This window comes from Callorhinchus milii, unplaced genomic scaffold (genome assembly GCF_018977255.1).
Source record: "Callorhinchus milii isolate IMCB2004 unplaced genomic scaffold, IMCB_Cmil_1.0 Scaffold15, whole genome shotgun sequence".
NCBI lineage: Eukaryota > Metazoa > Chordata > Chondrichthyes > Chimaeriformes > Callorhinchidae > Callorhinchus > Callorhinchus milii.
This window is the reverse complement of record NW_024704756.1, coordinates 15,152,309-15,177,034: the sequence shown is the minus strand read 5'-3', so window position 1 is coordinate 15,177,034 and position 24,726 is coordinate 15,152,309. Positions and strand designations below refer to the sequence as shown.

Genomic DNA, 24,726 nt, shown 5'->3' with positions numbered 1-24,726 from the left:
GAATTTTAGGTTATAAAAGCAATTCTTTAAAACTCAGCCGGACAAATCGCATTAGCTGTTAATACAACGAAAATCTTTTTTTAACAACAGTACATTTCTACACTGGATAGTAGTAGTAGTAAGGATTATTTTAATTTTATCACCCTTAAAAGGACAGGTGAAACTTAAGATCAAAACTTAAACGACTCCGATCGTTGCTGGCAATTTTAAAACAATGAAAATTTTACTCACTCTGCAACCAGGTAGAGATGGTAGTGTCGTCATGCTTCATTCGCTCTTTCTCGGGATTAGCCAAAGCTTCAATGATGCAATCTTTTCATAAGTTAAGAAACAAAGTAAAAAAAAAGCAGCGAAACTAACAATTGTGCCTTAAGAACAGTTTATAGACTAATTACAGCATCTAATTTGCTAATTTGGATCACGTTATGAATTTATAAGATCGCAAGTTAATACTTTCTTAAAAGAAATACTAAGATGGACAATCATCAAGAAGAACTTCAGATAAACGGAATGCAAATTGCAATCAAGACTTCATATGACTTTCAAATTCGAGCCTTAATTAGAGCTTTACCAGCTCTCCGCTAGATTTTGGCATGCAGCGACAGACAGCTGTGTGACAGGCCCACTGTTGTGTGGCTGGGGGTGACTGATCAGTTAAGCACTACCTCAGAGAAGTACTTCTGGAATAATAAGAACTTGAGAAAAAAAACATGTTATGAAATACATTAAGGTATTATGAAATATGCTGTGTTCCATCTTTAAACTTTAGGAATAATGAAACAAATTTATCAAGCTTCTGTTGGAAACTGAGAAAAAATTTGGTCCAGCCTTGCTAAAAAATTCTGTAAAAAAAAAATCTGCTTCATTGAGCCTTTGTGTTAGCAAGTAGTCTTGAAGAAAAAAATGATTAAAGGGTGAAACTAAGGAGATCGTGCTGCTTCTACTCACAAGAGAACACAGTAAAACAGTATTGAACATACCAGTCCTGTCCATTTAAAGGACATTCTGAAGATACAATCTAAAATTCATTTTGAAAGCGCTCATGAAATGCTACTATAGTTCTCTGAAGGTCAATCAAGAACGGTGAAGTGCCTTTTGCTTAGTTACCGCTGAGAATTCAACTAACACAAAAAACAGTCTTAAAGAAATCAAATAGTTTGCATCTGCCATTTGGATACATCTGAATCTAAAACAGCGTTTTAATTATGAATGAACAGAGGGTATTAAGAAACACATCCCTAAAAAGACAGACAGAAATGGACTTCTAACAGAAATGGCACAAACTACAAACAACTGATTGAAAGGATACAGGCTAGGACATCGTAGTTCAAGGAAGTGAGGTATTTCAAAGAATCCACAACCGGAGTAATTAAATTGTCGTACTTCTGAATTTGTGATAAAATCTATAAAGGAATCAAATTGATGTGATCATGAGCTACTCAGTATTTATTCCACTCTATCAAATGGCTGCTTGTTGCCACAAATTGCCCCCTTGTGAATTGATAGACTGGACGCCTTTGCTAAAATAAAACTCCTTTCAGATTAGCACACAAGTGAGATCAAGGCCAAGAGGCTTCAACAAGGTAAACTCGTCAAAAATTAAACCAACAGAACCAGCTGCCCTACCATTTACTTAATTTGCTGTCCAGTTTTAAAAGGCAATGAACTATACTATAAATTTCTAAGCTACATTACTGGCAAAATATCCGTCATCAACATTGAACTAGCTCCAAGGTGACCACGTTGGGCAATAGATTGACAGACTTGAACCCAACCCGTGTTGTGGTCTCGGCAATCGAGTTCCTGAGCCGGGCGGGACCAGAGTACTCCAGAGCACTGCTGATGACAACCCAGCACAGCCTGGCTCATCAGCAGGCCATGGAAGGGAGAACCAATCACTGGAAGCAGTGACTCTTCCTGCTCAGCTCCCGTTATCTCTGGTAGCCAAAGCCCTAAGGTTTAGGGTGGCCTTAGCTGAACAACCAGCCGGAAGACTTGCCAGACAGTGGTCTCAATGACGAGCTATGTGGATTTAGCCGGTTAGACTCCAGCAGTTACCCCGACACACACTCTGGGGTCCCCAAGCGTTGGTTGTTGCCAACCTGCACCTAATACTCCGGTAATTAGGTAAGCAGGAGGCGTCCCTCCTGGAGAGAGTGGGCATTCCACTCCAATAAATATCTCTGAAATTTCCATGTATGGGTGGGATGCATGGAATTCTCAGTTTGGTTTGAATACTCTTAAGCTTCGTGATGGGGTTTCGGATGTGTCAGACATGCAGTGACCAAAACAAAATAAAAAATTCAATCATAAGGATGAAAAGATTACCCCAGCTTTCAATTGGCTCACATTATACAATCAGCACTGAAGACTTGCACAGAGCTTGCGATCACACAGAAAACAATTCAAAGAGCAGACAATCCTTACGTTTTAAAATGAAATATTAGATTGTCAATTGAAATGTAACCTTCAAATTGGCACGACATTTATTCACTAAGGAGCTAGTTGCTTCGAAATGTATTGTGAACTGGAATGCAACCAAAATAAATTGCATCAACCTAGCTAATTGTATTACTTGGTAGTATCACTATTCACTCTTAATCCTGACAATACCTCAGATCACAGCATGCGCTTAGCTGAAACATGCACAATCTGAACTAAACCTACTGTATTATTCATCTCTTCAAAATGTTTTCAACTCAAATGGATAACATGATTGCTCAGAAATTATGTTGCATGTGGAGCTTTTCGCATGAACGGAAAGATCCTCTGTGCTCATCAAGTTTTATGTTGGCATGGCTCGAAAGTGGAGCATTTTGCCTCTTTCACAGTCTTTTGTCAGCATCAAATGCTCCCCAGCTCAGGGGTGTCATGCATTTGAATCAGTGTAAAGCACTTGCCACACTGTTCTCCATCCTCCAGGGAGCATCAGCAATTCTGCTAAAAACAACCATATTTAGGATTTTGAAGCCGGCAGACTATTCCTTCATCCTACAGGGTGTGATGTGAGGTCAAGCCCAGAGGCGATTGATTGTGCAGCGTTCTAACTCATTGTGTCACCCACCCAGCCAAGGCTTCAATGCTTATATATTCACCTTGACAAGTGCAATCTCTACAAGTGTAATCAAAGTTAACGTAAAATAACATACATAATCAAACAGGATTGTTGGGTTACTGTGACTGAGTTTGCCAATTTGTCTTCCAGAAGGCTTCACATTTTCCTTAGTCAGTCGCCTAGAAAAAAAGAAATGTACGTTTAGGATTATTTCCCCATCGACAGTTTAGAGGCACACAGTCATTTTATTGCAAAAGAATCCCCCAGTTAAAAACGGAGGATTGATTGACAGGATTTTCTTTTGTTAAGACAAAATGTACATCTCAAAAGAAAATATCTAAGGATTTACAATGTTAGTTTGCTCAACAGTGAGATGACAGACAACTGTAAACCTTAACCTGGCACCTGTTATAAAGACAGGCTGCATAATCACCAAACATCAAATGCTGAAGTCACAAATTCTGAAGTAACATCAATAAATGCTATTAATTCTACCGGCAAAAAATCCAGCAAATCAAAAACAGGTTGGAATTCACTGCTGTAGACTCCGTCCACAGCCTCATAAGGAGCCAGCAAATGATGCAGGATCAAGAGCATAACTCAACTGCTGAATCAATAGATCAGACCCAACAACAGAAATAATCCAATCCCTGGGCATTTTAGGGCAGACAAGAACTAAGCAAAGTAACATTTCCCCTGTTTTGCTGCTCATATTCAAGCATTTGCTTTTAGGCGGAAGGCAGACAGTGAGGACACAAATAGTAACAATGATAATAAAATGCCCAGTTGATTTGAAAATGTGCAAATTCATCATCGTCCACTCAATAAATTGACCATATTAATGGGATTGTACAGTCAAGTCTCTTCAATTTCCTATGTGACAAGTCAGTGCTTTTATTATTTTAGGTATACAAGCCATAACTCTCGTAGATAGACGTATGGTGCTTCATTTGCACCTAAGGAAATATGATATTGCATTACCGCAGCACTTCAGATTATTGCAATTTGTCAAGAACTCTGCTGTTTTTTTTAAAAAAAGCTTCAGCTGTGCACTTCCAACTGCATAGAATTATTCAGATTGATTTAATTTTATATTCAGCAGAAGATTGAAAATATCTACCTTTCTGTTTTTGTTTCAGCGTTGCATTTGTTTCCATGACAAACACTTTTACCATGCACATATCTGTCAATAACCAGCTATTGTACTCTAATTACACAAGGAAGTATTTTACTGCCTGGCTCAGTTGGTAGCATTCTCGCCTCGAGTCAGAAAGTTGTGAGTTGAAACCACACATCAGGACCTTGAGCTCATAGACACTGCAGTACCAGGAAGCACTACATTGTCGGAGTTGCCATCCTTTGGATGGAACATTAAACTGAAGTCCCACCTGCCTGTTCGGGTGGACATTTTTGAGATCCCGTGGTGCTATTCAGAAAGTTTCCCCCAGTGTCCTGACCAACAATCCCCTAGAGAAAATTGTACAATCACTTCATAGCTGTTTGTGGGACATTACTGTGTGCAAATTGGTTGCCACAGTCATCTACAAATACAAATTCACTAATTATCCTATTTAGTAAATCCTTTGAATCGCTTTATAAAGTTTACAAAGATGTGACAAGATGCAATATCAAATGCAAGGATTATTATTACTTTATACAGCAATTCCAAAATGGTCCCTGCAGTTGAATAGCCTGCTGACACAATGTCTAACTGGAATCATTCATGAAGAGCGGCTTTTTAGGTAAGGTATCGGACTGATCAGTGCTTATGGAACTCTATCCTGGCAATCCTCAGCATTTTCAGAAGAGAGGATAAACAGAAAAGAAACAGTAAATTGTCCAAAATTTCTGGGAGCTCCACCCCTCCCCTTAAGGGGCAAGTCAAGTCTAAAACTCTAATCTTGGTTTGACTAATCCGGTTATAGAGCAAAGCAGTTTAATCCCTACACTCTGGTAACTTGCCTGGCACACGACAAAATCCAACCGTTATCATCTGCTACCATGTAGGACTTTGCAATCATCTGTGTATTTAACTCTAAAATCAGAGTTCTCTAGGGAAGAAAACGTGCACCTTTTTTGATCAAAGGCTTTTATTACAAACGGGGGGGGGAGATGCATAACAAAGCAACTTACTTACGGGCATCTTCAATAGCTCCTTTTCATGTATTTTCCTTAAACAGAAACTTACTTCATTATGTACTTGGCTCTGTCAATTGTCTGGGCTTTGACTTTAACAAGCAAAGGATGGCTGCTGTAGGTGTCATTTTTCCATTGGCCATATAAACGATATCTGAAGACAACATTAAAATGCCGTTAACTACCCTCTATCTATCTGGAGATGTTTTTTTTTTACAAAAATACATTTTCAAATACTCTTGCACAATACCTATGCTGGTACGGGAAGTTTTTCAGCATTCCCCAAAGTTCTTCTGACATGCAGGCATTGCAATCCATTAAGGTAAGTGATGGGAGCAGGACCTGGTCTGTAATACTGAGGAAACAGCTCACCAGTGATTCCTGTCGGATAAAAGAGCATCATGATTCACATCTTGAGAGCCCTTGCTTAAAGACAATCTGCAATTATGCATCATACCACATAATTTCATTACACTGCACATCCATTTCATGCACCTGGCACAGGGAATGACACCAAAGGGCATCTTCAATAGCGAATTGGTTAAAAAAAAATCTGCCCCGTCAATGTCATAAGCAAGCCTCTCTGAATGTAAAGTGAAAAAAAAACATTTTGCACTGCCACTGAGTAGAAAGATAATGAATTATCACTGTGGTGCTCCACAGTCAAAATGAATGGCATTTGTAACATAAATCAACTGAGCAAAAATAATGGTTTTGAGGTTGACGTGTGCAGCATTCTTTGAAACATATGCAGTTCTACGGAACGGCCATTTGCCAAAGAAAAACTGCATAATTTGGGCTGGTAAATCTAGCAGAATGTTTTCACAAAAGAAGCACTTAGAATTATTGAGGGGAACAGGAGAAAAATGGGGGTAATTTCAAATCTAAGCGTTTCTCAATTTAAAAGCGCGGCTTCTTATCGGGGAAACAATCGGGAGCGCAAAGGAGGGACGAGAACCTTGGAATCTTGAGAGACAGACACAAAAGAACTTACCAGTTTTTCTCTGTCATCCGTTTTACCTCCATCTGATGAATACTGCAAATGCATTTTATAATAAAACAATCAATATCACCAATTGTAAAAGGAAATTAATCACAATAGTAAAGCCAAACACTCAAGTGACTGGTCAGGTCGAAAACATTGGACTTGCACAGATAACGAAAGGAAGACTGTTCGAGCGGTTGCACTGCACAAGTTAATTATTTTTTCTTAGCTCTCATGACCACTTCTACAAATATGGGCAACCGCATCAAAATTACAAACACTTATTAGATCTACTTTTACAAAAGAAAAACGTAGTGATTCAAGAGCACGCCTCTTGTCAGCCCATTTCCTACCTCTTGCATAGAAATACCAGCCAAAAAGAACACGAGTTGTAATGAGAACTCTGAACAGCACCCTTTGCACATATTTTACACGGGACTTGAGAGTACATCAGGAGCTGATAATATTGACCCCATAGTTGAATGGTTCTTCAATGGCAAATGCTACAATTTATAGTTCTCACCAAAATCCACATGAAACAATGATGATTTTCAGCCCTTAATGTATGCACTTTTGGCATTTCAGGGGATGCTACTGTAAAGCGCAGCAACTGAAATACCAATTAGATAGTTATCTGAGGTATTACATTTCTAATCAAATGCAACCTTCCTTACTGCCTTCACTCAAACAAAAGGTCAACCCGGTTATGCAAAATCTCAGTCATCTATGACTCAAACTATGCTGCAAAATGTCTTGCGTTACCCATTTGAGGACTGCATAAATTTTTACAACTTAACGTTCCAAAAATTATACAATTCATGCCTTCAGAAGGCACTCCCGAGATGTTCTGGGGTGTGCGTCAAAATCCAATATGGATTTATTGACGGTGATTTCACTAACACGTGCAACAAAATTTCCATGGTTTGATAAGCAAATTACTAGCCGGAAAATATGATTGCCAATACAACTGGCAATATGATTTCTGTTAAGTGCTCAGCATTTTTACTTAGAGGATAGCTGGGCTTTATCTGGCAGGGACTGAGATTAAAGGCTATTTATTAAACTATAGAGTGACCTATAATAAACCTTGCATTTGATATAGCGCTTTTCACGTCTTCCAGACGTCTCAAGATCTAAATGAAGTAAATCAGATAGAGACAAGACAAGTTAATGCTGCAGACTGGCTAATGAATTTCTTGAAATATACTAGTAAGTTATTCTTATTAAGTTTCTGCCAAGACGGGCAATTTTTTGGGCAGAAGTGTTTCTTTAAGTCGTTAAAATTTATATGAAAAACAAGGATAACAGACGTTATAAAACATTTAACTGGCTGCAGCACAGGAACTGACTGTGTCCATTCAAGTTTTCATGACTGCATTTATAGCTACTGATGGTCAGTGAATTGCGACACTATTTCCTGAGAAATCTAATGTCAATGGAATTATTTTATTGGGTTAGATCTGCCACAACTCAAAGATTTTCTAATCTTATTATGCAAGTATCAAGACACCTGAAATTAGCTTGGTATCGATTCAATTTAAAACTGAAGTGCTTAAACAGCATTCGTCAGTAAAAGTGACAAGGCAACACAAATAAACTTAGCTAAGCCAGCATGTAATAATCTGCAGCATCAAATCAGAGCTGCCAAGGGCTGAGACAAGTTCACCGCAAGCTTTGCAAGAGGTCAGGCTTGGTGTGTGGGCGTTATGTACACGCTTGCTTAGCCCCTTGAAACCTGACGTGGCAAGTTATTCCAGTCTCCTATTTACTTGAAAAATACTCATCTCAAAATGCTAGCAAATTTCATTTTATGGCAGTGTAAAATAGATTTAAAATAGAAATAAAAGCCTCAGAAAATGCATGGCGCCGCATTGTAAAATCTGCTTTACTACCATTGCTTTTTTTTTAATAGCTGTTCTGGTAACATATACAAGGCTTGTATTGTGTAGTCGTATCTTCTGGTGCACAAGAAAATTCAGTGACCTGCCATTCCAACCTAACTCATTTTAAAGACATTAACTGCCTGAAGTGGATCAGTCCATATAATTCTCAATGTCTTTTATTAAATACACTCCATCCCACACGAGCTCTCATTTTCTCTTTCCCCTCAAAACTGGGTGCTTGTGGGAGAAAAAAAAATAAGATGGGCAGTTGGGGCTAAGGAACTTGATATTCATATAACAAACGTGGATTGGAAACAGCGACACACAGAATTTTACAATGAATAAATCTTCTGGGAAAGAAATGTGCAGAGTGGCCGAAATTCTCATACAGATTTAAGGTAGCACCAACCTCTTTCATGAAAGCCTTCCCAAGACGAACCACTTTGGCAAACAAGATCGGATCATGCCAAAGATGAGGTCCAAGATAACACAGCATGCTGAAGACTTCCTTTCTCAAGTCGTCAAATGTTTCTGTGGGCTTTGGAGCTCTTTCATTCTTTAGCAATGGAACTTGTGCTCCCTTTGCACCCTTTGGTACACCAACTCTAGAAGTAAATCAGTTTGAAGAAATACAAGTCAATTGACTGGAAAAGGTCTCGAGACAAAACTGGCAATCACAAAAGCTATAAAGAAATTTTTACAAAATTAAAACTGTAAGCGGGCCACACCTAGAACCATGTTTTACCAATGTGATCAGTGAATGCTTTGTGTAACCGCATTTATTAAAAATGAAAAGCAACAACATTGTAAATCGTAAATCTTGGCTTTTCCTCAGATACGCCAGAGGAAATTTTAGTGTCAAAGTTCTAGCTGGCTCAGGTGTTAAGAAACAGATCATTTTTGGTTTCCCAGTCAATGCTGTGCTTAGTTGATCTCAGCTAAAATGGCATAGGTGATAACAAAAACATCTTCAGCAGAGTGCATTGCTTCTGTTGCACAGATAGGACACCCAATTTACCCTTCAATGCTAACCTGCCTGCAGTTTGATACGAAAGATTGACTTTACAAACTAGTGTGCGGAGCAGTTTTTAACGTCAATAAGCCAAGTCTAATTTTTGCAACAAGGGATTTTGACATAAGTGATTTTGACGGCAATTCTCCTGTCCTTTGAACTATCTCTCACCCAAACCTGAGCAGATTTTGGCCCTGTTTGAATATTGGGTGATAGTTAAGGGTATGGCCTTTTTTAAAATTATATTTATTATTTATTGTGAAAGAAACTATAAATAAAAGATTGAATCAAAAGCAGTAGCACATCTAAAATCGTTTCAGTGAGATATGAGTCCTTGTACCAATGAAGCGAGGGTGATGAGCGAGAGGATTTCTCTATGCTAATTAGAATTCTAGGTCACTTTTAGACTATCCTCTGCATTCCCAAGCAACATTCAGGATTGCCTTTAATAAAACATACAGTGCCAGCGGACAGGGAAAGCTTATGAAGCTCAAATGGTTCTTTGAAGTTCTCCCTTAAGGGGATTTAAATTCTCTGGTTTTAACCCAATTGTGAATTTTGGGCACTATTTGGGTACCTGAATTTTTGATTCCAAACAACAAAAAACCACAAATAAAATTTAAAATATGCGATTGACCATAAATCGTTTTGGTGCTGCACAATCACAACTTTCTACTGCACTTCTGGTGACAATTTACCATAAAAATGATGCCGAACAGCCACGAAAACCCCAGTAGCTGGAGTGAAACATACGGTCTCCAAAGATATCCTGGCGAGATCATCATAAATGGATGGTTCCAGCAAAGTTTTTGATTTGCATTGCTCAGTACAAATACAGACACTCCAAATAAATTGTAGAATCGTAATTAAACAAGCCCTTTAATAATATAAAATTAGCAAATAGTGGAGCTCTGCAAATGGGCTTAACATTCACACATAAGAGCTCTACTAAGCCCCAGGAAAGAGCAGAGGAAGAAAGTTCACACCCAGCTTCGCACTACAAATAGCTTTACTGCTGCAAGCAGTGGTGTGTCACTCAATTGTCTAAACTGGACATTACTAGATTCCTCCTCTTCCATAGGAATCTTATGACGCATTTAAGAACAGATTAATTACAAAAGTCTAGAGCTCAAGCACAATATAATACCTCTTGCAACATTGCAGGAGTCATTAAATCCACATAGAAAATACGAAAAGGACTTAAGCAATTCATTGAGAATTGGAAAACAAATCTTACCTTCTATACAAGGCTTCTGTGATAACATGAATCAACTGGCAGAGAGCAAGTGCTATTGGCTTATGTGAGGTCGCGTAGAAAGGTGGCATCTGATCCATGATGCACTGTGCATGATACCAATCACCGATTTTCAGCAGCGCTTCCAATAATCCAAGCTTCTGATTGTCAGGAGGCTGAAAAGTTTAGTTTCCAATTAAAACAAAATAGGACCAACCCATACATAACCCAAGCATCATTTGATAAGCTGGATACTTCCCTCCAGGGAGAGAGTGCGCATTCCATTTCAACAACCTATCGCTGGGTTTTTATAAGTAGGTGGGATGCAAGGAAATCTCAGTTTGTTTTGGAGACTCTTAAGCATGGTGATGGATTTCCCTATGTGTCAGACACCAACTGGGCTGACCCCTCCAATTTTGTTTGAATATATATTATATATATATATGTATCTGTATTTCGAGGAAATCATGCAATCTGTCGATCATCCTTGGAAGAAAAAAAGATGGGAGCGGTGAAGGAAAGAGATCAATACGAGTTCAACTTTTTCCAAGATCACCACGCATATGAGAAACAGACTAAACACAGCAGGCTCCTTTTCAGTTCGTCATTCTGCCAACGGCCAGATTTTATTCCCACATAAACCGCTGTGCACTAAAGCTGCTACAAAAGATGTGAAGTGATTTGGAGCAATTGCTACTGAAACTTAAAAGGCCTCGATAGCACTGTACAATTCACAGGAGCAACCTGTGAAGAATGAATAAACTAGTAAAACCAATAAATGGAAATAAACATCAATACCATATCAAAAAACAAAACCTAACAAAATATAGCCGTGCTCAGCCATAATTGCTGCAGCAACATTTGATGGGATTTTTGGCACATTTAAAACAATTCTATTTATAAAGACACCCTCAAGCTGCTCGTTTGTAAAAGCACCGACTTGGAGCAAAGCTTCCAATATTCCACGTCACTGTGTTCAAGCATTCAGCTTTTCCATGAATGACACTGATGAGATAAGAACTCGCCGTGTGATAAACAGTCAGGGTATGAATTGTTTCTGCCAGTTGGATACAGACACAGTAGAGCCAATTAGTAATTGAAAACACGGTGCTATCAGGCTTCCTATCAAGGACAACTATTTATATATCAGCTTTATGTTTTTTTAAAAAATTCTGTATATTCACATTATCTGACGAGTCTAAAATAAGCAATTGCAGTTATTGCCCAGGGGGCAAACAAAATGCTCTTTCAGACATACTAGATTGGAAAGCACTAACCCCAGAGACTGAAAGCCACAAGAAACAGTAAAACAGATTGGACTAACTGTTGTGTGAATACACTGAGCAGTCAAAACTGCTGGTGTGCAAGATCTGTGTGACAGATTGGTCCCAAAACACAAAATGGAGCACGCCATCAGTTCAATTGTGCTGCAGGTTTCCTCAACCACCAGCGACTGAGAGTTAGCTATACGCACCTCAGGACTCTGGCAAGCTGACATCTAATATGCAGAGATACTGTGCAACGTGAACTGAACGAGAGCTTTCCGAAACATGCTGAAGCAATTGGCATCTTAGCATCCCATACAAAGTTAATTCCGACTGCAATTGTGCAGTGTATAAATAGTTGGGGTACGAGGAGGAAAACCAGTAAATCAGCTCATTAATCAACAAAATAACAGATCTGCGGACTTCCCTACACCCTGGTAAATTTAAAATTGATAAACAACAACAAGATTCCATTTATAAAGCGCCTTTCACGTCAGGAGGACGTCCCAAGGCGCTGCACAGTTGGGTCATGACCCGAGCAGGGGGGAAATGGTGAGGGGAGGGGAGGGAAGGAGCGAGGAGGGGGGAAATGGTCAGGGTGAGGGGAGGGAAGGGAGGGAGCGAGGAGGGGGAAGAGAGTCGAGAGGGGAGCTGAAGGCACGGTCAAAGAGAAAGGTTTTGAGACCGGCCTTGAAGGAGGAAAGGGAGGAAGCGGCGAAGGCACTGGGGGATGGAGTTCCAGAGCCTGGGGGCTGAGAGGCTGAAGGCCCGACCACCGATGGTAGGGCGGTTGGGGCGGGGGATGTGGAGCAGACCGGAGCCAGAGGAACGGAGGGTACGGGCAGGTAGGTAGGGGGATAGTAGGTTGGAGAGGTAGGAGGGAGCGAGGCCGTGAATGGCCTTGTAGGTGAGGATGAGGATCTTGAAATCAATAAACAACCTTTTGTACCAAAGAAAGACTGCAAACTATGCAACTGTAGAAAATCTCAAGGCTGTATTAAACCTAAGACTTTTTTTGATGAAGGGTAATCGCCTTGATTTAGGTAGTCACTCGAGATATAGCTATCCTTTACCATTTCATTAACCATCTTAGCCATTCTTGGCTCGCAGTCAAGAATCAAAAACAGAGGTCAATCCCCTAAAGTAAATGGTGGCACTCTTTCATCGAGCCTGGCATTTGTCCTAGCCAACAATTTCTAAAATAAAATTGGTTATTCGCTTCATAGTGGCTTGTGGGACATTGCTGTGTGCAAAATTGGCTGCCGTTTTCACACACAAAACACAAGAGTTACTCCACTTTACAGCGTACGTATCCTGTGAAACGCCTGAATTTCCATCCAGATTTGTCATTGAGGCCATTTGGCTTTGCAACGTAAAACTGTACAGAATTGTAGATAACCCTTACATTTAATTTTATTTAGAAGTTAATATTTTTTTGGGGGGGGATTAGACACGTTTGACTTTGGGGTGGTTCAAGGAAGTAAAGTGCTGATTTAAAGAATCTCATCATTGTATGTACCCCTAAGCATTGTTAACTTGAGCAATATGGATAATCTGAAGAGTAAGATCAATCCACCTTTTCATTCTTTTCTTCCTCTTTTTCTTTCTCCTTCTCTTTCTCGTCTGGTTTATCAGCAGAGAGAACGACCAGCGTAAGCTTTCGTGCGATTTGCTTTGCTTCAACTATTTCCCGTTTGTGGTGCTCGATAATACTGGCATCTGAAGGTAGGAGCTGGAACACACGATCAAAGAGGTTACATATTACAAGGGAGGTCTGTGAACTGGAAGAAGGCACTGTTCTCTTTTAAGCACAAACCACCAGAAGAACATTGTGTTCAAGAAAATAACTAAAATAAAAAAAAGTTATAACCTCATGGCACACAAACCCAGACGCGAGGTTACGTACATGTAAATAAAGATCTTCCAGCTCTATCAAGTTATTCTGTAGTAGTATAGCAGCGACTCGATAGAGGGAAGGGGGCGTCTCACCATTCGGCTCCTGAAAGGAGAAAGTGTACAAAAAATTCAGTAAGCATCCAAGCCTTATTGTGTATCAATGTACTACAATTCATCATTAAACCATACCTAGATAGTTACAGTGATTGGAAAGAGAAATACACACACATATAGGAACACAAAGTACAACAGAAATACAAATTCTGTATTGAAATGTTTGCTGAAGATGTTTGCCAAAGGATATAGATGATCAGATCTCAAATGAATGGCAAAGCTCACCGGTTAGTCACATTGCATTTTACCATTACTTAAAACGTATATAAGTGAATGATCTGAAATTCCCTACGTTACCTGATAAAATTTAAACTTGAAGCCCAGGATATGACAAAGAGTCTGCGGTTCACACATGTACATGTAGGACTCAATCAAAGGTACAAAAAAGTCATCATGTTCCGGCCTGCAGTCATATACTTCTAAGATAATATCCAAAACTCGGTTTGGATCCAGGTTGAAACATCCTAAAAGACAACAGAATTGTCATTTGCCCAATCAATTTGGAGAATTTTGACACTTTCCAAGTACTGTAAAGACATTATAATTTGCAGTGCATCCAAGTTGCAAGCCATTAGCAATAATCAGAACACTAGCTTTTTGTGAAAATAACTTATCTTAAATATTACAATCCTGTGATCCCTAGCTTACCAACAAATGCAATAAGGAACCAAACCATAGATAAGGATATATTCATATTATTTCTTCTGGATGCTGGTTTTGAGACAATCGTTATTTTAATTTTTGGTTTGAAATTAAAAAGAAAAACACCAGCTAGAATCACTGACTGTCAGAAAATCAGAGCTGCAAATGAGTCTTTTTTAATAAATGAACAAAGAATCATGAATAAAACTAGTTTTCCAAAAATAAATTTGCAACAAAACTCCATGTCATTTTATGCAAAATAAGTTATTTGTCGTAATAGTTCAACGAAATTAGTGCCATGCCAGGACTGTCAAACGCCTTGGGACGTCCTCCCAACGTGAAAGACACTATATAAAATGTAAATTTGTACAGCCCTGTAAGTACTTTTGCAGCATTACCTATGAGTGATTTGATGTTTTCCAGGATGAGGTCACTTGTGAGATTTCCAGACAAGTCTTGGCCCAGCTCAGCAAACAGTTTCCCATAGCCTTCATTTTCTTCACGTAACAAATTAAACTTCTGCTGCTTATAACTACGAATAAATGGAAACATAACTTTAAAATGCACACTGAGTCACACATTTCCTTTTTCTCCACCTTCATTCATTCCCCCCTCCTTATTCCCTTCGCATCCTGTCTATCGGGTATCATTGAACAGAACACTGAGAACATTCAAATCCCAGCTTCAAACACAAATTGTTCAGGCAATTTTGGGGACCTTTGAAAAATATTTGCAAGTATAATACAGTACTTCTAATGGGAGAGATTTTCTACAGAGGACACTAAAACCTCTCAACAACAGATTCACTCCATTACTAATACAGCTCACAACAGTCAAGTGGGTTGGGAGGGGAGAGAGAGAGAGAGAGAGAGAAAGAGGGGAAAGGAGAAAATCTGCTCAGCAAAATTATTTTGTTCGCAAGCAATTTGCTGAATAAAAAAATGAAAAATATGGAATACAAATAAGGCAGCACATATATAACAGGTGTTCCAAAACTCAAGGGCATTCATTTGTTTATTACTGCTATTAAATCCTGCACTCCATTGACTGACCTGCAAGTCTGAGACTCGAAATACAGAGCTGAATTGTAACCTGATTTTAACCTAAGAGTGACAGTTACATTAACTGTGGAAAGCTTAGTTATGCAGAAGCATTGGAAGAGAACAAATGTTTCAGAACATTACGAGAATACTAAACATTCGGAATTTGGATTACCAAACGATACAGATTCCACGGAGAATCGAACACAAGGCCTCAACTTATCAATCAAAACCATCATCCTTGAACCGTATCAAGCTCGCAAGAATAGCCCAATATTTCCCTCAACTTCACCCAGCTTCCAGTGCAACATAGCAACCCAGAGTGGCAAATTGCCAGACTTTCTATTCGGTTCCACTGCGTATCTTGTACCAGACTGACTCCATTCAAGCAAACTATCTATAAATGACTCTCATCTGATAACAGGCCTGCACAACATCAGACAAATTGCAGTTATTAATTTTAACCAAAAAGCAATCCATTTAGATGTCACTGAAAAAAAAGAGACATCTCCAAATGTTGAAATTGATTTGGGATCTTAACCCTGAATCGATAATAAATTTCACTCTTTAAAGTTCTCTGCTGGTAAATTACTGGTATATAAAGCACAGGTCCCTGGCTCTGGCTATTATACTGCTGCAATCCCGACACTGACAGATTGTAAATGATGTGTCGATGCTTTTTCATAGAAAAGGAGACGCAGCACAATTAAGATGTTATTACTGCTGCTGTGGGTTAATGTAACTAGAAATAAATGCATCTAGATTCCCTCACAGCATCATTTAACAGTTAGTAAGAATGTGAAATCACAGTCATCTGCTCTTAGCTTAATACAGAGTTGTCCATTTCCGACTCACTCATTTCTTATCTGTAAAACCTTAACTGTGTGAAGTTAAGTTCAAATTAAATCATTCTTCAGGGAAACCGTTAGCTGGGTGCAATATCTCAACAGCTGCGTTAGAAGCAAAGCCCCTGAAAAAATGGTCAACTTTCAGGTTGCCAGGTAGCTACATTGAGTCACAACTCTTAAAAACATTTAATAATAAAAAATACCCGACATTTACAATAGCCTAGTTCACATTTTTGTAAACAATGACTTACAATAGTTTGGTTTTGATTTTTACAGATTTCTGGTTAAACTGCTGCGATTGCTTTACAAGCCCAAGAGATTCTAATGTCTCTGGATCCAGGCGTTCCTTGAGGACTGTCTCTGAAACTAAACACTGCAATAAAGAAAAGGTTTGTTTAGGCTGCTTCAAATACTGAAACACGACAACACAACAAGTTCCATAAAACCCTGGTGCAAACAGTTAAAAACTCTCACTCGGGTCATCTAAAGCAATAGAAACAGTTTCATTGCTGGGCAATCCAAAAGGTATGGCGTGCACTCTGAAGGCTGTGGAACAGTTTTCATTTACAATTAATTATCCCTGCTGTGACAACCTTCAAACCCAGATGCAAGATTATGGAACAAATCTGACTCAGTCACTGAAGACATTGATGGACTCATATCGCCACCTTGTGGACCCCTTTGAGTTAGTTAACTGAAGGGAGTTGTATTCCATGAACAGCCATGAAGATTATGGGTGTGGGAGGAATAAAAAAAAACAGTAGAGATCTTAGTGCAATTGGTGGCATTCTTCTGCAAGCTGGGGAATAGCATCTCGTCTGTCATGTACATGAACAATATTGACGACAAAAAGTGAAACTGCTTTGGTTTCCAAACATTGAAAGGTTCCACTTCCTCAAGCGCAAACATAGCGCATTTTAAAAAAAAACCTGTTCCAAGATTATTTTTCACAACAAAAAATGATTTTGTCCAAGTACAGAAGCGAAACAATTCCAGTTTAAAGGGTTACGTGTACTCACCAAACATGCTAAAACCAATTGAGTAAAATGATCTCTTTTACTTTTTTCTTCGATGCAACTCGTTTCAATGTCTGCAATGAAAATAAATTCAAGTCAACTTCGAGCTTCCAGTAACAGGTGAACAAAACAAAGCATTCACAGCTGCAAAGTCTATTCACTGCAGTGAGCAATTTCTCACCTAGAACGCAGAAAACGTCTGCCAGCACTGAAGACATATCATCTCGAAGTTCCTGCAAGTAGGTGCAAAAATGTCATTGTTGACATCAACTTACATTTGAGTGAACTACATACTACATTCCCTCCCTTTCCTTCTTCTTCCCCTCCCGCCCCCCCCCACCCACTAACACACCGCCCGAGGACAAAGCTGATATCACTTCCATTTAATTTAGCTTGACAGCTCAGAAAAAAAGGCAAGAAACATTTATTTGAACACAGTACATGTTTAAATGCAACCTCACCAAAAAATACCCAAACTGTTGACCGACCAGACTGATACAACTCCAAACAGCTGTCATCGGAGTGACCACGGACTGGTAACCAGGATCACAAAGGATGCTTAGCCCTGCACATGGTAACGGCCGGCAGACAGAAATAGACTGCATTCTAAATGCCAGCCTAATGCGGGAATTCTGGCTGAGAGGCGTGAAATGGTAGAGCCTCCAGCACACTACCACTGAATGTGAAGAAACTGGAATATATCCTCTCCGGGGGATACGTTGACTTGATTTTTAAAACGTAACCTTTAATTTTTATCATTCTTACACTCAAGACACTTGTCATTTCCGCCCACCCAAAGACCATCCTCTTAACAGGCAACGAGCAACACAAAAATTACAGGTGCTCTGAGATATATTTTAACATAAAGTTACATTAATTACAGAATTATTCTGCACATAAAACAAGAAATGGTTTACGTAATATTTACTCACTTACCATTACATCATTGAGAACACTGGCAGCTTGTTCCTGCCTTAGGTTGCCTTTTATAACATGCCATGCCAACTCATACAGAGCCTGCTGGATATCTGCAGGAGAATTAAATAAAACATACATAGAGAAAACTTTGGAATACATCTTGAGCAGAGGAGAACACATGATTGATGTAACCTTGGAAGTCCTCAATAATCCAAGGTGCTGTTTGGGTTTTATAAGCCAGTGTAGTTCACCAGACTTGAGGGCTGTGCATGCCCTCAACCTTGCAAGCAAAATCCTCAAGGGGTTAAGTGCTCCTAACTCGACAAGCAACATGAAGTGTACCAATGCTGCTTACTAGCAAGATGCATGGTTAACTTTTAAATGTCAGGGAGTAAAAAGTTATTTCTCTGAAAAACAGTACCCAAATCCCAAGGAGCAAATAGCTCCCCAAATCCACCAATGATTTGTGCACTCTAAAATTATTATAAACACACAAATGGAATAGACAGGTTCTCAAACAAAGAACAGAACTTTTAGAAACAATGTTTTTTCTGGCGTATTAACACAAGCACCGAATTTTATCGGATTCCCTTTGATTGCAGTAAGATTGCAAACTGAATTTAAAAGTTAATCTCAGTAAATACGTCCACTGAGGAAAATCTTACCTCTAAACGTAACATCATCATAGCCTCGATTTTCTGTAAGACTGCGGCATAATTGTACACTAAAAAAAAACAAATTAGGAACCGGTGAGTAAAAATTTGATCATGTTCTGCGAAAAGAGATATATTCCCATTTCAAATTCACCAGACTGTTATGTCTCACTCCAACATAGTTTGTGCGAATTTATTGAAAGTTTTTACATTGCTGTGAAAATACTGCATTCAGCACCATGTTTGATAATGTGCTAATTAAGCTATGATCACAAGACCAAATAGTCAGGTAATTTGGTACTTTTATTTCTGATGCGTATTTGAGTGAAGAATATGGTATTTCACTTTAATACTTAATAATACTGAATACACTTAGATTTAGTCTGTTTCCCTAACCCACCCTTATCTTAAAGAGACATCTACTCAGCTTAAATAGGTGGAAGCAGCCCTTCTGGTAACTAACTCAACATGCTAACCTTGATGGGCAAACAATAGATAGTAAGGGTTGATGGCGTATTTTACCAGGTAGAGAACAATCTGGGAAAGAACAACACTGCTCTCAGTCAGCATTCCTGTAAGTGTGCTTCTCTCTGGAGTTGCTAAGCAGCAATCAAAACCTAGGTCAGCATTTCACTTTCATATACTCAGGGTGTCAAAGCCAACTGTTAGCATCACCACTCCATATGAAGCCGTCACATTCACTGGATCCAAGGAACAGAACACAGGACTTTCCTGGTTTGTATTTGTGCGGCATAATTATCCACTAGGCCATTTAGGATATTTCCTTTTTTACCAAAAAAATTGTCCTTTGTATCTGAGAAAGAATAAGCCCAAACGTTACACATGAAGATGTGTACTTTATTTAGTACACAAGACAAATAGTACAAATACTGTTGTGTGCCAACAGTTGCCCAAGAAATGAGGAAATAGTGAATTGCCTTTTACATGGTCATTTACCAAACTGAACAAATATACCAGGCACTTCACCCATCCAAAAATGTTTTTGCTTGGGACAAGAAACTTCTTCTGTACTTACAGCTAAGGGGCTTTAAAGTCTATATTTTATGTTGATATATCCTGGGCAAAGCTGCTCACCAATTGGAGGGTTGGATTTCTTTCACCCACCAATCTGTCGCACCGAACTTCAACCAAAGTAAATGAATCCACAACAAGATTAAAAAATAAAATTGTCTTTTGGACAAAGAGCTCGTTGGCAAGAGATGCAGAAATTCACCGTGAATGAAGAAACCAGCAAGCATTACAAATGGACTGAAAAGCACAATGTTCCTTGTAAGACTATGAGACGCTCTGGTTTTAAGCTTAACCAAAACTAACACACCGCTGCTCTGGACAAGTGGAATTTTCCAGCTGTACATCAAACACTGCTCAAAAGGCCACATTCCTCGTGTTGAAATCTATCACAAGAGTCTTTTTACGCAGAACGCTACAGCATGCAAACAGGTCATTCAACACAACTTATCCACAACGGTGTTTGTATTCCATCTGAACCACTGCCCCTCCTAATCCCCCATCTCAGTTTTCTTTTTCGGCAACGCGTGTTTGTCAAAGCACAATAGCAGAACGGTGACATCAAGGTTCAATCCTCCGCTGCAGGTTCCAAGTCTCAGTCACATAAAAATGGTGAGGTAGTGAACAGAGTCTTGGCAATTCCCCGTAAGTTGGTCGAAAATAGCACTGAATGTTCTGGGCAGTCCATTTGCTCCAATTACAGGTTACACTTCTCTTCACCCGCAACCTTCCCCTCCCATCCCACCACCCCACACACACACAAATACAAATTTACCAGATGTGTGTGCTCACACATACATTCCTTAAATGGCTCGGGTCGATCATTGAGGAAATTGTACTTCAATTTAATGTACTTGTTCGATTCCTAAAACGAAAGACATTTATTGCAAGTACAAAAACTTGCAATAAAACTTCTTCTCAACAGTTCCCACCATCACTTTGCACACTTTATTTTTAAAAACACTGTACACATATTTCACTGATGGATTTTTATGTTTGATGAATCAAACATCTATTTCTCTTCCCAAAAAAAACAAGTACATTTTTTCCTAAACCCAAGTTCTTCTGCAAGACAACATCTAGAAGGAAAAAAGCCACACCTGCCTGCCTACCTACCAATAACCAACTTGCCTTTCGCAGCAGTCTCCATATTAGTCTCTGAACTCTTAAACAAATAAAATGTTAAAAATGTACATGTTTTTCCACACTGTAGGCAATTACTTCAGCTTCAACAGAAATAAATAGACAGGGTAAACTGGAACCATCTTTTGTACACACAAGCTGAGGGTCAGTCAGAATGAATCTAAAAATAAATACTTATTTGTCCACATGTTCATACAAAACATTTTTGTGAGCACTAATACAATAGACTAAGGCTAAACAAAGGCCAAAAACCTTGGACATACTTACTCTTTAAGCGAATTAGATTTATGTAGCTGCATAAACCCTGGAATAAATTGCGGATCACATTTTTAAATATTAATGGAAATAAACATCACAGTTAAGTAAATTAAGATCAGTTAACCGCAGGATCTCATCTGTAATTAATATTCCATTGAAACCCATTCTGGAGATATTCTGGGAAAGTCTGTAAAGTTCTTATTCTTTCATCACTTATGTAAGTTTTGTGTGAATGTGTGAAGTATGTGCTCGTACTATCCAATATGAACACCAGAAGCACTTAAGAAAGAAAAGTGATGGAATGGAAGATAGCAAGACACTACAATTTTCACTTAACTAGCACTTTTCACCCAATATAATTTCTTAAAGCACTTCACTAAGCAGAGTGGAAACTGGGGGGGGGGGTGAGGAAGAAACACATTGGAGTGAAGTGAACTGACCAAATTCACAATCACAAGTAGGTTTTTAGAGGGGTTTTGAAAGTACAGCATCTTATAGAGGCAGTCTGGAGCAAGAACATCATGGTTATGATGCAAGCCGTTGTTGCTGTAAAATAGGCATTGCAATTTATTTCTAAAAAGGTAATTTTTCTTCTCTTCCCAACAATGTTTTAATCTGTTACCCACCATCAAGCAGAGGATCACCTGAATAATCAGCTAATACCATTGCTCTTCAACTAGGCTCCAGGAAATGAGAGTAAGAAGCAAGAAAAGCACTGATTTCCTTTCAGTTTCCTATCTTTGGTTATAGAGAAAAGCAACCCTGCCTCTGCACCTCTCTTCGAATTTCAGGTCAGATTTGTAGCACACCCATAGCTTTAACTGTCAATTATGCAGTTTACAACACTTCAGAACCTCAGAAGATTACAGGAATAAATGAAAACTTTCAATATTGCTAATTCATAATAACATAAAGATAATCCTTGCATTTGATATAGTGCTGATCATATCTTCGAGACGTCTCAAAGCGCTTCACAGAATAGACTGTAAAGTGAATTTACTGCATACTTCGTGAGCAAAACAAAAAACATTAGGTGGATTTCACGGTTTAGCAAGCAATCCCTATAGATTGTGGACATTTCAATGAATAGAACACCAAACTTGAACTGGAAGATTCAGTTTAATTGTAATTGTATGTGAATATAGACACAATTATCTTGAAAAAAAAAACAGAATTTCAAGATGAATATAAAAAAAGATAGGTAAGCAGAGGTTTGTTTTTTGGTTTCCTCTCAGCAAGGGTTGAATTCAGTCAAAAGAGACCTACCAGGCAAATCTCAGCAGTTACTCAAGGCATTTTGATAAGCGGCCATCATAACAGGCTCCTTCAGTGAAGTGCAATTGTTCTAGTTGGGCAAATACTGTAAAAGTTTCATTGTAATTACCATTATTTTGAGATAAAAAATTGTTAGTGACAAAGGATCTACACTGAGACTGAAATCAGGTGCAACGTAGCCTTGCATTATATATCTTGATCATATCTGTAATAATTCCCAACTCTTCCCAACTTTATTTCATCCTGGACTCTGCAGCTTATGGCCTCCTCCACACCAGGCTCCGTGACACTATCACCCCCACCTTTGCCCAGCTCCACTGGTCCCCATCCCCCAGAGGATTGAGTTCAAGTTCTCATCCTCGCCTCTAAGGCCCTCCTTGCGCCTTCCCATCTCTGTGACCTGCTAACCCCATATCAACCTGTCTACTCCCTCCAATCAGCAGGCTCAGGCCTGCTCTACGTCCCCCGCTCATTAGCTGTCGGGCCTTCAGCCTCTCTGCCCAAACTCTTTGGAACTCCATCGCACAATCCCTTCGCCTCGCACCCTTGTTTCCTTCAAGGCACGTGTCAAGACTCCCCTCTTGGACCTCACTTTTAGCCACCATCCTATGCTCCCAAACTCTCTGCTCGGGTCCAAATTCCTGACTGTCCAGCACGTTGGGACATTCTCTCAACGTGAAAGGCGCTATACAAATGTAATTTTGTATTGTAAGAACTTTTACAGTTACCAAATAAGCAAAATGATGGGGTCGAGAGGGGATAGAAGTGTCAGGGAATTGGCACTATTGACAATATTATCTTACATTTGATGCAAAATAATACATATTAGTCACCACTTGGTTGATTGCAATTACTAGTCCAGACCCATGGCAGTGGCAAGGTAAGTGTGGTATACATACTTGACGTACAAACAAATACAGACGTTGTTAAATATACATCATATACACCTACTAGTAATCGGTTCTGCTGCTGAACAGTAACTGCTCACATTCAAGAATGTGCTTTGTTTGTTATTATAATAATAATAATCCTTGCATTTGATATACCGCTTTTCACGTCGGGAGGACGTCCCAAAGCGCTTCACAGAACACACTGTAAAGTGAATTGACTGTATATTTGTGGGCGAACGCGGCAGCCAATTGCGCACAGCAATGTCCCACAAACAGTCGTAGATTGAAAATGGCCATTATTGTTTTTGGTTTTTGGAGGGATCACTATTAGGCTCTGTGTGGAGTAAGGAAACTTGCCCAAGGTTTGTTATTGCTTGCCAACTTAACACTTGTATAAACAACTCGCACATAAGGTAGGGGACTTGACCCCTGGGGGGGGGGGGGGGGGGGGGAGAGAGAGAGGAGTGAAGAGAGACCTCCCACCCCCATTTACACACTCGCAAACCTTCCTGATTCGACGTAGCTTCACGTTGCACAAGTCCACACCAGTGCACGTTTTACACTCGTTACTTAAATAAAAAAAATGGGGGGTGGGGGAGAGAGAGAGAGAGAGAATCCTTTCCAGGAGACGTATGTGTGGAATGAACACTTCAGCCATAAGGGAACAGAAAACCTCAAGTGTAACTGAAAGCCTCCCCTTTCCCCTGTCTCCCTCCCTCCCTCCTTGTCTCTCTCTCTCTCCCTCCTTTCCTCCTCTAGTGTGTCTCTCCCCGCCCACCCACCCCCGCTCCCCAGTCTCCAGGTCTTTCTCTCTCTCTCCCACCTCTTTTCGTTGCAATAATAATGTAGGCCGCCGCCGCCGCCGAACGCACCACGTTTTCGGTGCTCGGGGGAGGGGTGAGTTGAGGAGAAGGAGGTGAGGTGAGGGAGGAGACGAGGAGGAGGAGGAGGAGGGCGGACAGAGGATTACAAAAGACGGCCGGGGCGGTCAGGCGCGTTGCTTCGGGAGCGTCGGGCTCCGGCCTCCGCGCGGCGCGAGCTACGGAAAAGCGCGCCCGACTTACAACTCGGCTTTGCCCCCTTTCTCCCAGCTTTTCACCCAGTCGACAGGGAAGACCATCACCGCCATCTTAGCTTCACTCCATCCGGCCCCAATACCCCGGATGTTTAGCCCAGTGGAGCCGGCGGCGGGGGGGGGGGGAAGGGGGCGGGGCCGCGGGTTCAAAGGGCGGCGGCGCCCGCTCTAGCCACGCCTCCTCCCCTCCCTCCCGGGGCATGACGGGAAGGCGAAGGGTTTCACCAGCGTGCGCGCGCAACCCTCACCCACAGCTCCCACACTCCCTCCTCCTTCCTCCCCCACACCCTCCTCCTCCTCCTCCCTCCCCCACACCCTCCTCCCTCCCTCCCCCACCACCCTCCTCCCTCCCTCCCCCA

The 24,726-nt window shown here is 40.1% G+C and overlaps 1 protein-coding gene across 2 annotated transcripts in view; it reads right to left on the bottom strand.

The window, feature by feature from the left end:
• Window positions 1-24,463, bottom strand: part of thoc2 (THO complex 2) — a 49,403-nt gene extending 24,940 nt beyond the window's left edge. For both annotated transcript variants that reach the window (XM_042340563.1, XM_042340564.1), the window contains exons 1-18: window positions 24,357-24,463; window positions 18,710-18,768; window positions 18,063-18,154; window positions 17,308-17,359; window positions 17,130-17,200; window positions 16,362-16,483; window positions 14,621-14,754; window positions 13,878-14,044; window positions 13,477-13,569; window positions 13,147-13,302; window positions 10,309-10,481; window positions 8,469-8,664; window positions 6,186-6,227; window positions 5,442-5,572; window positions 5,244-5,345; window positions 3,150-3,234; window positions 1,310-1,403; window positions 232-312 (exon numbers count right to left, since the gene is read on the bottom strand). In XM_042340563.1, the coding sequence (XP_042196497.1) occupies window positions 232-312; window positions 1,310-1,403; window positions 3,150-3,234; window positions 5,244-5,345; window positions 5,442-5,572; window positions 6,186-6,227; window positions 8,469-8,664; window positions 10,309-10,481; window positions 13,147-13,302; window positions 13,477-13,569; window positions 13,878-14,044; window positions 14,621-14,754; window positions 16,362-16,483; window positions 17,130-17,200; window positions 17,308-17,359; window positions 18,063-18,154; window positions 18,710-18,768; window positions 24,357-24,421 (1,915 nt within the window). In that variant the 5' untranslated portion in view covers window positions 24,422-24,463. The remainder of the gene's footprint in view (window positions 1-231; window positions 313-1,309; window positions 1,404-3,149; window positions 3,235-5,243; window positions 5,346-5,441; window positions 5,573-6,185; window positions 6,228-8,468; window positions 8,665-10,308; window positions 10,482-13,146; window positions 13,303-13,476; window positions 13,570-13,877; window positions 14,045-14,620; window positions 14,755-16,361; window positions 16,484-17,129; window positions 17,201-17,307; window positions 17,360-18,062; window positions 18,155-18,709; window positions 18,769-24,356) is intronic.
• Between the last annotated feature and the right edge of the window lie 263 nt (window positions 24,464-24,726).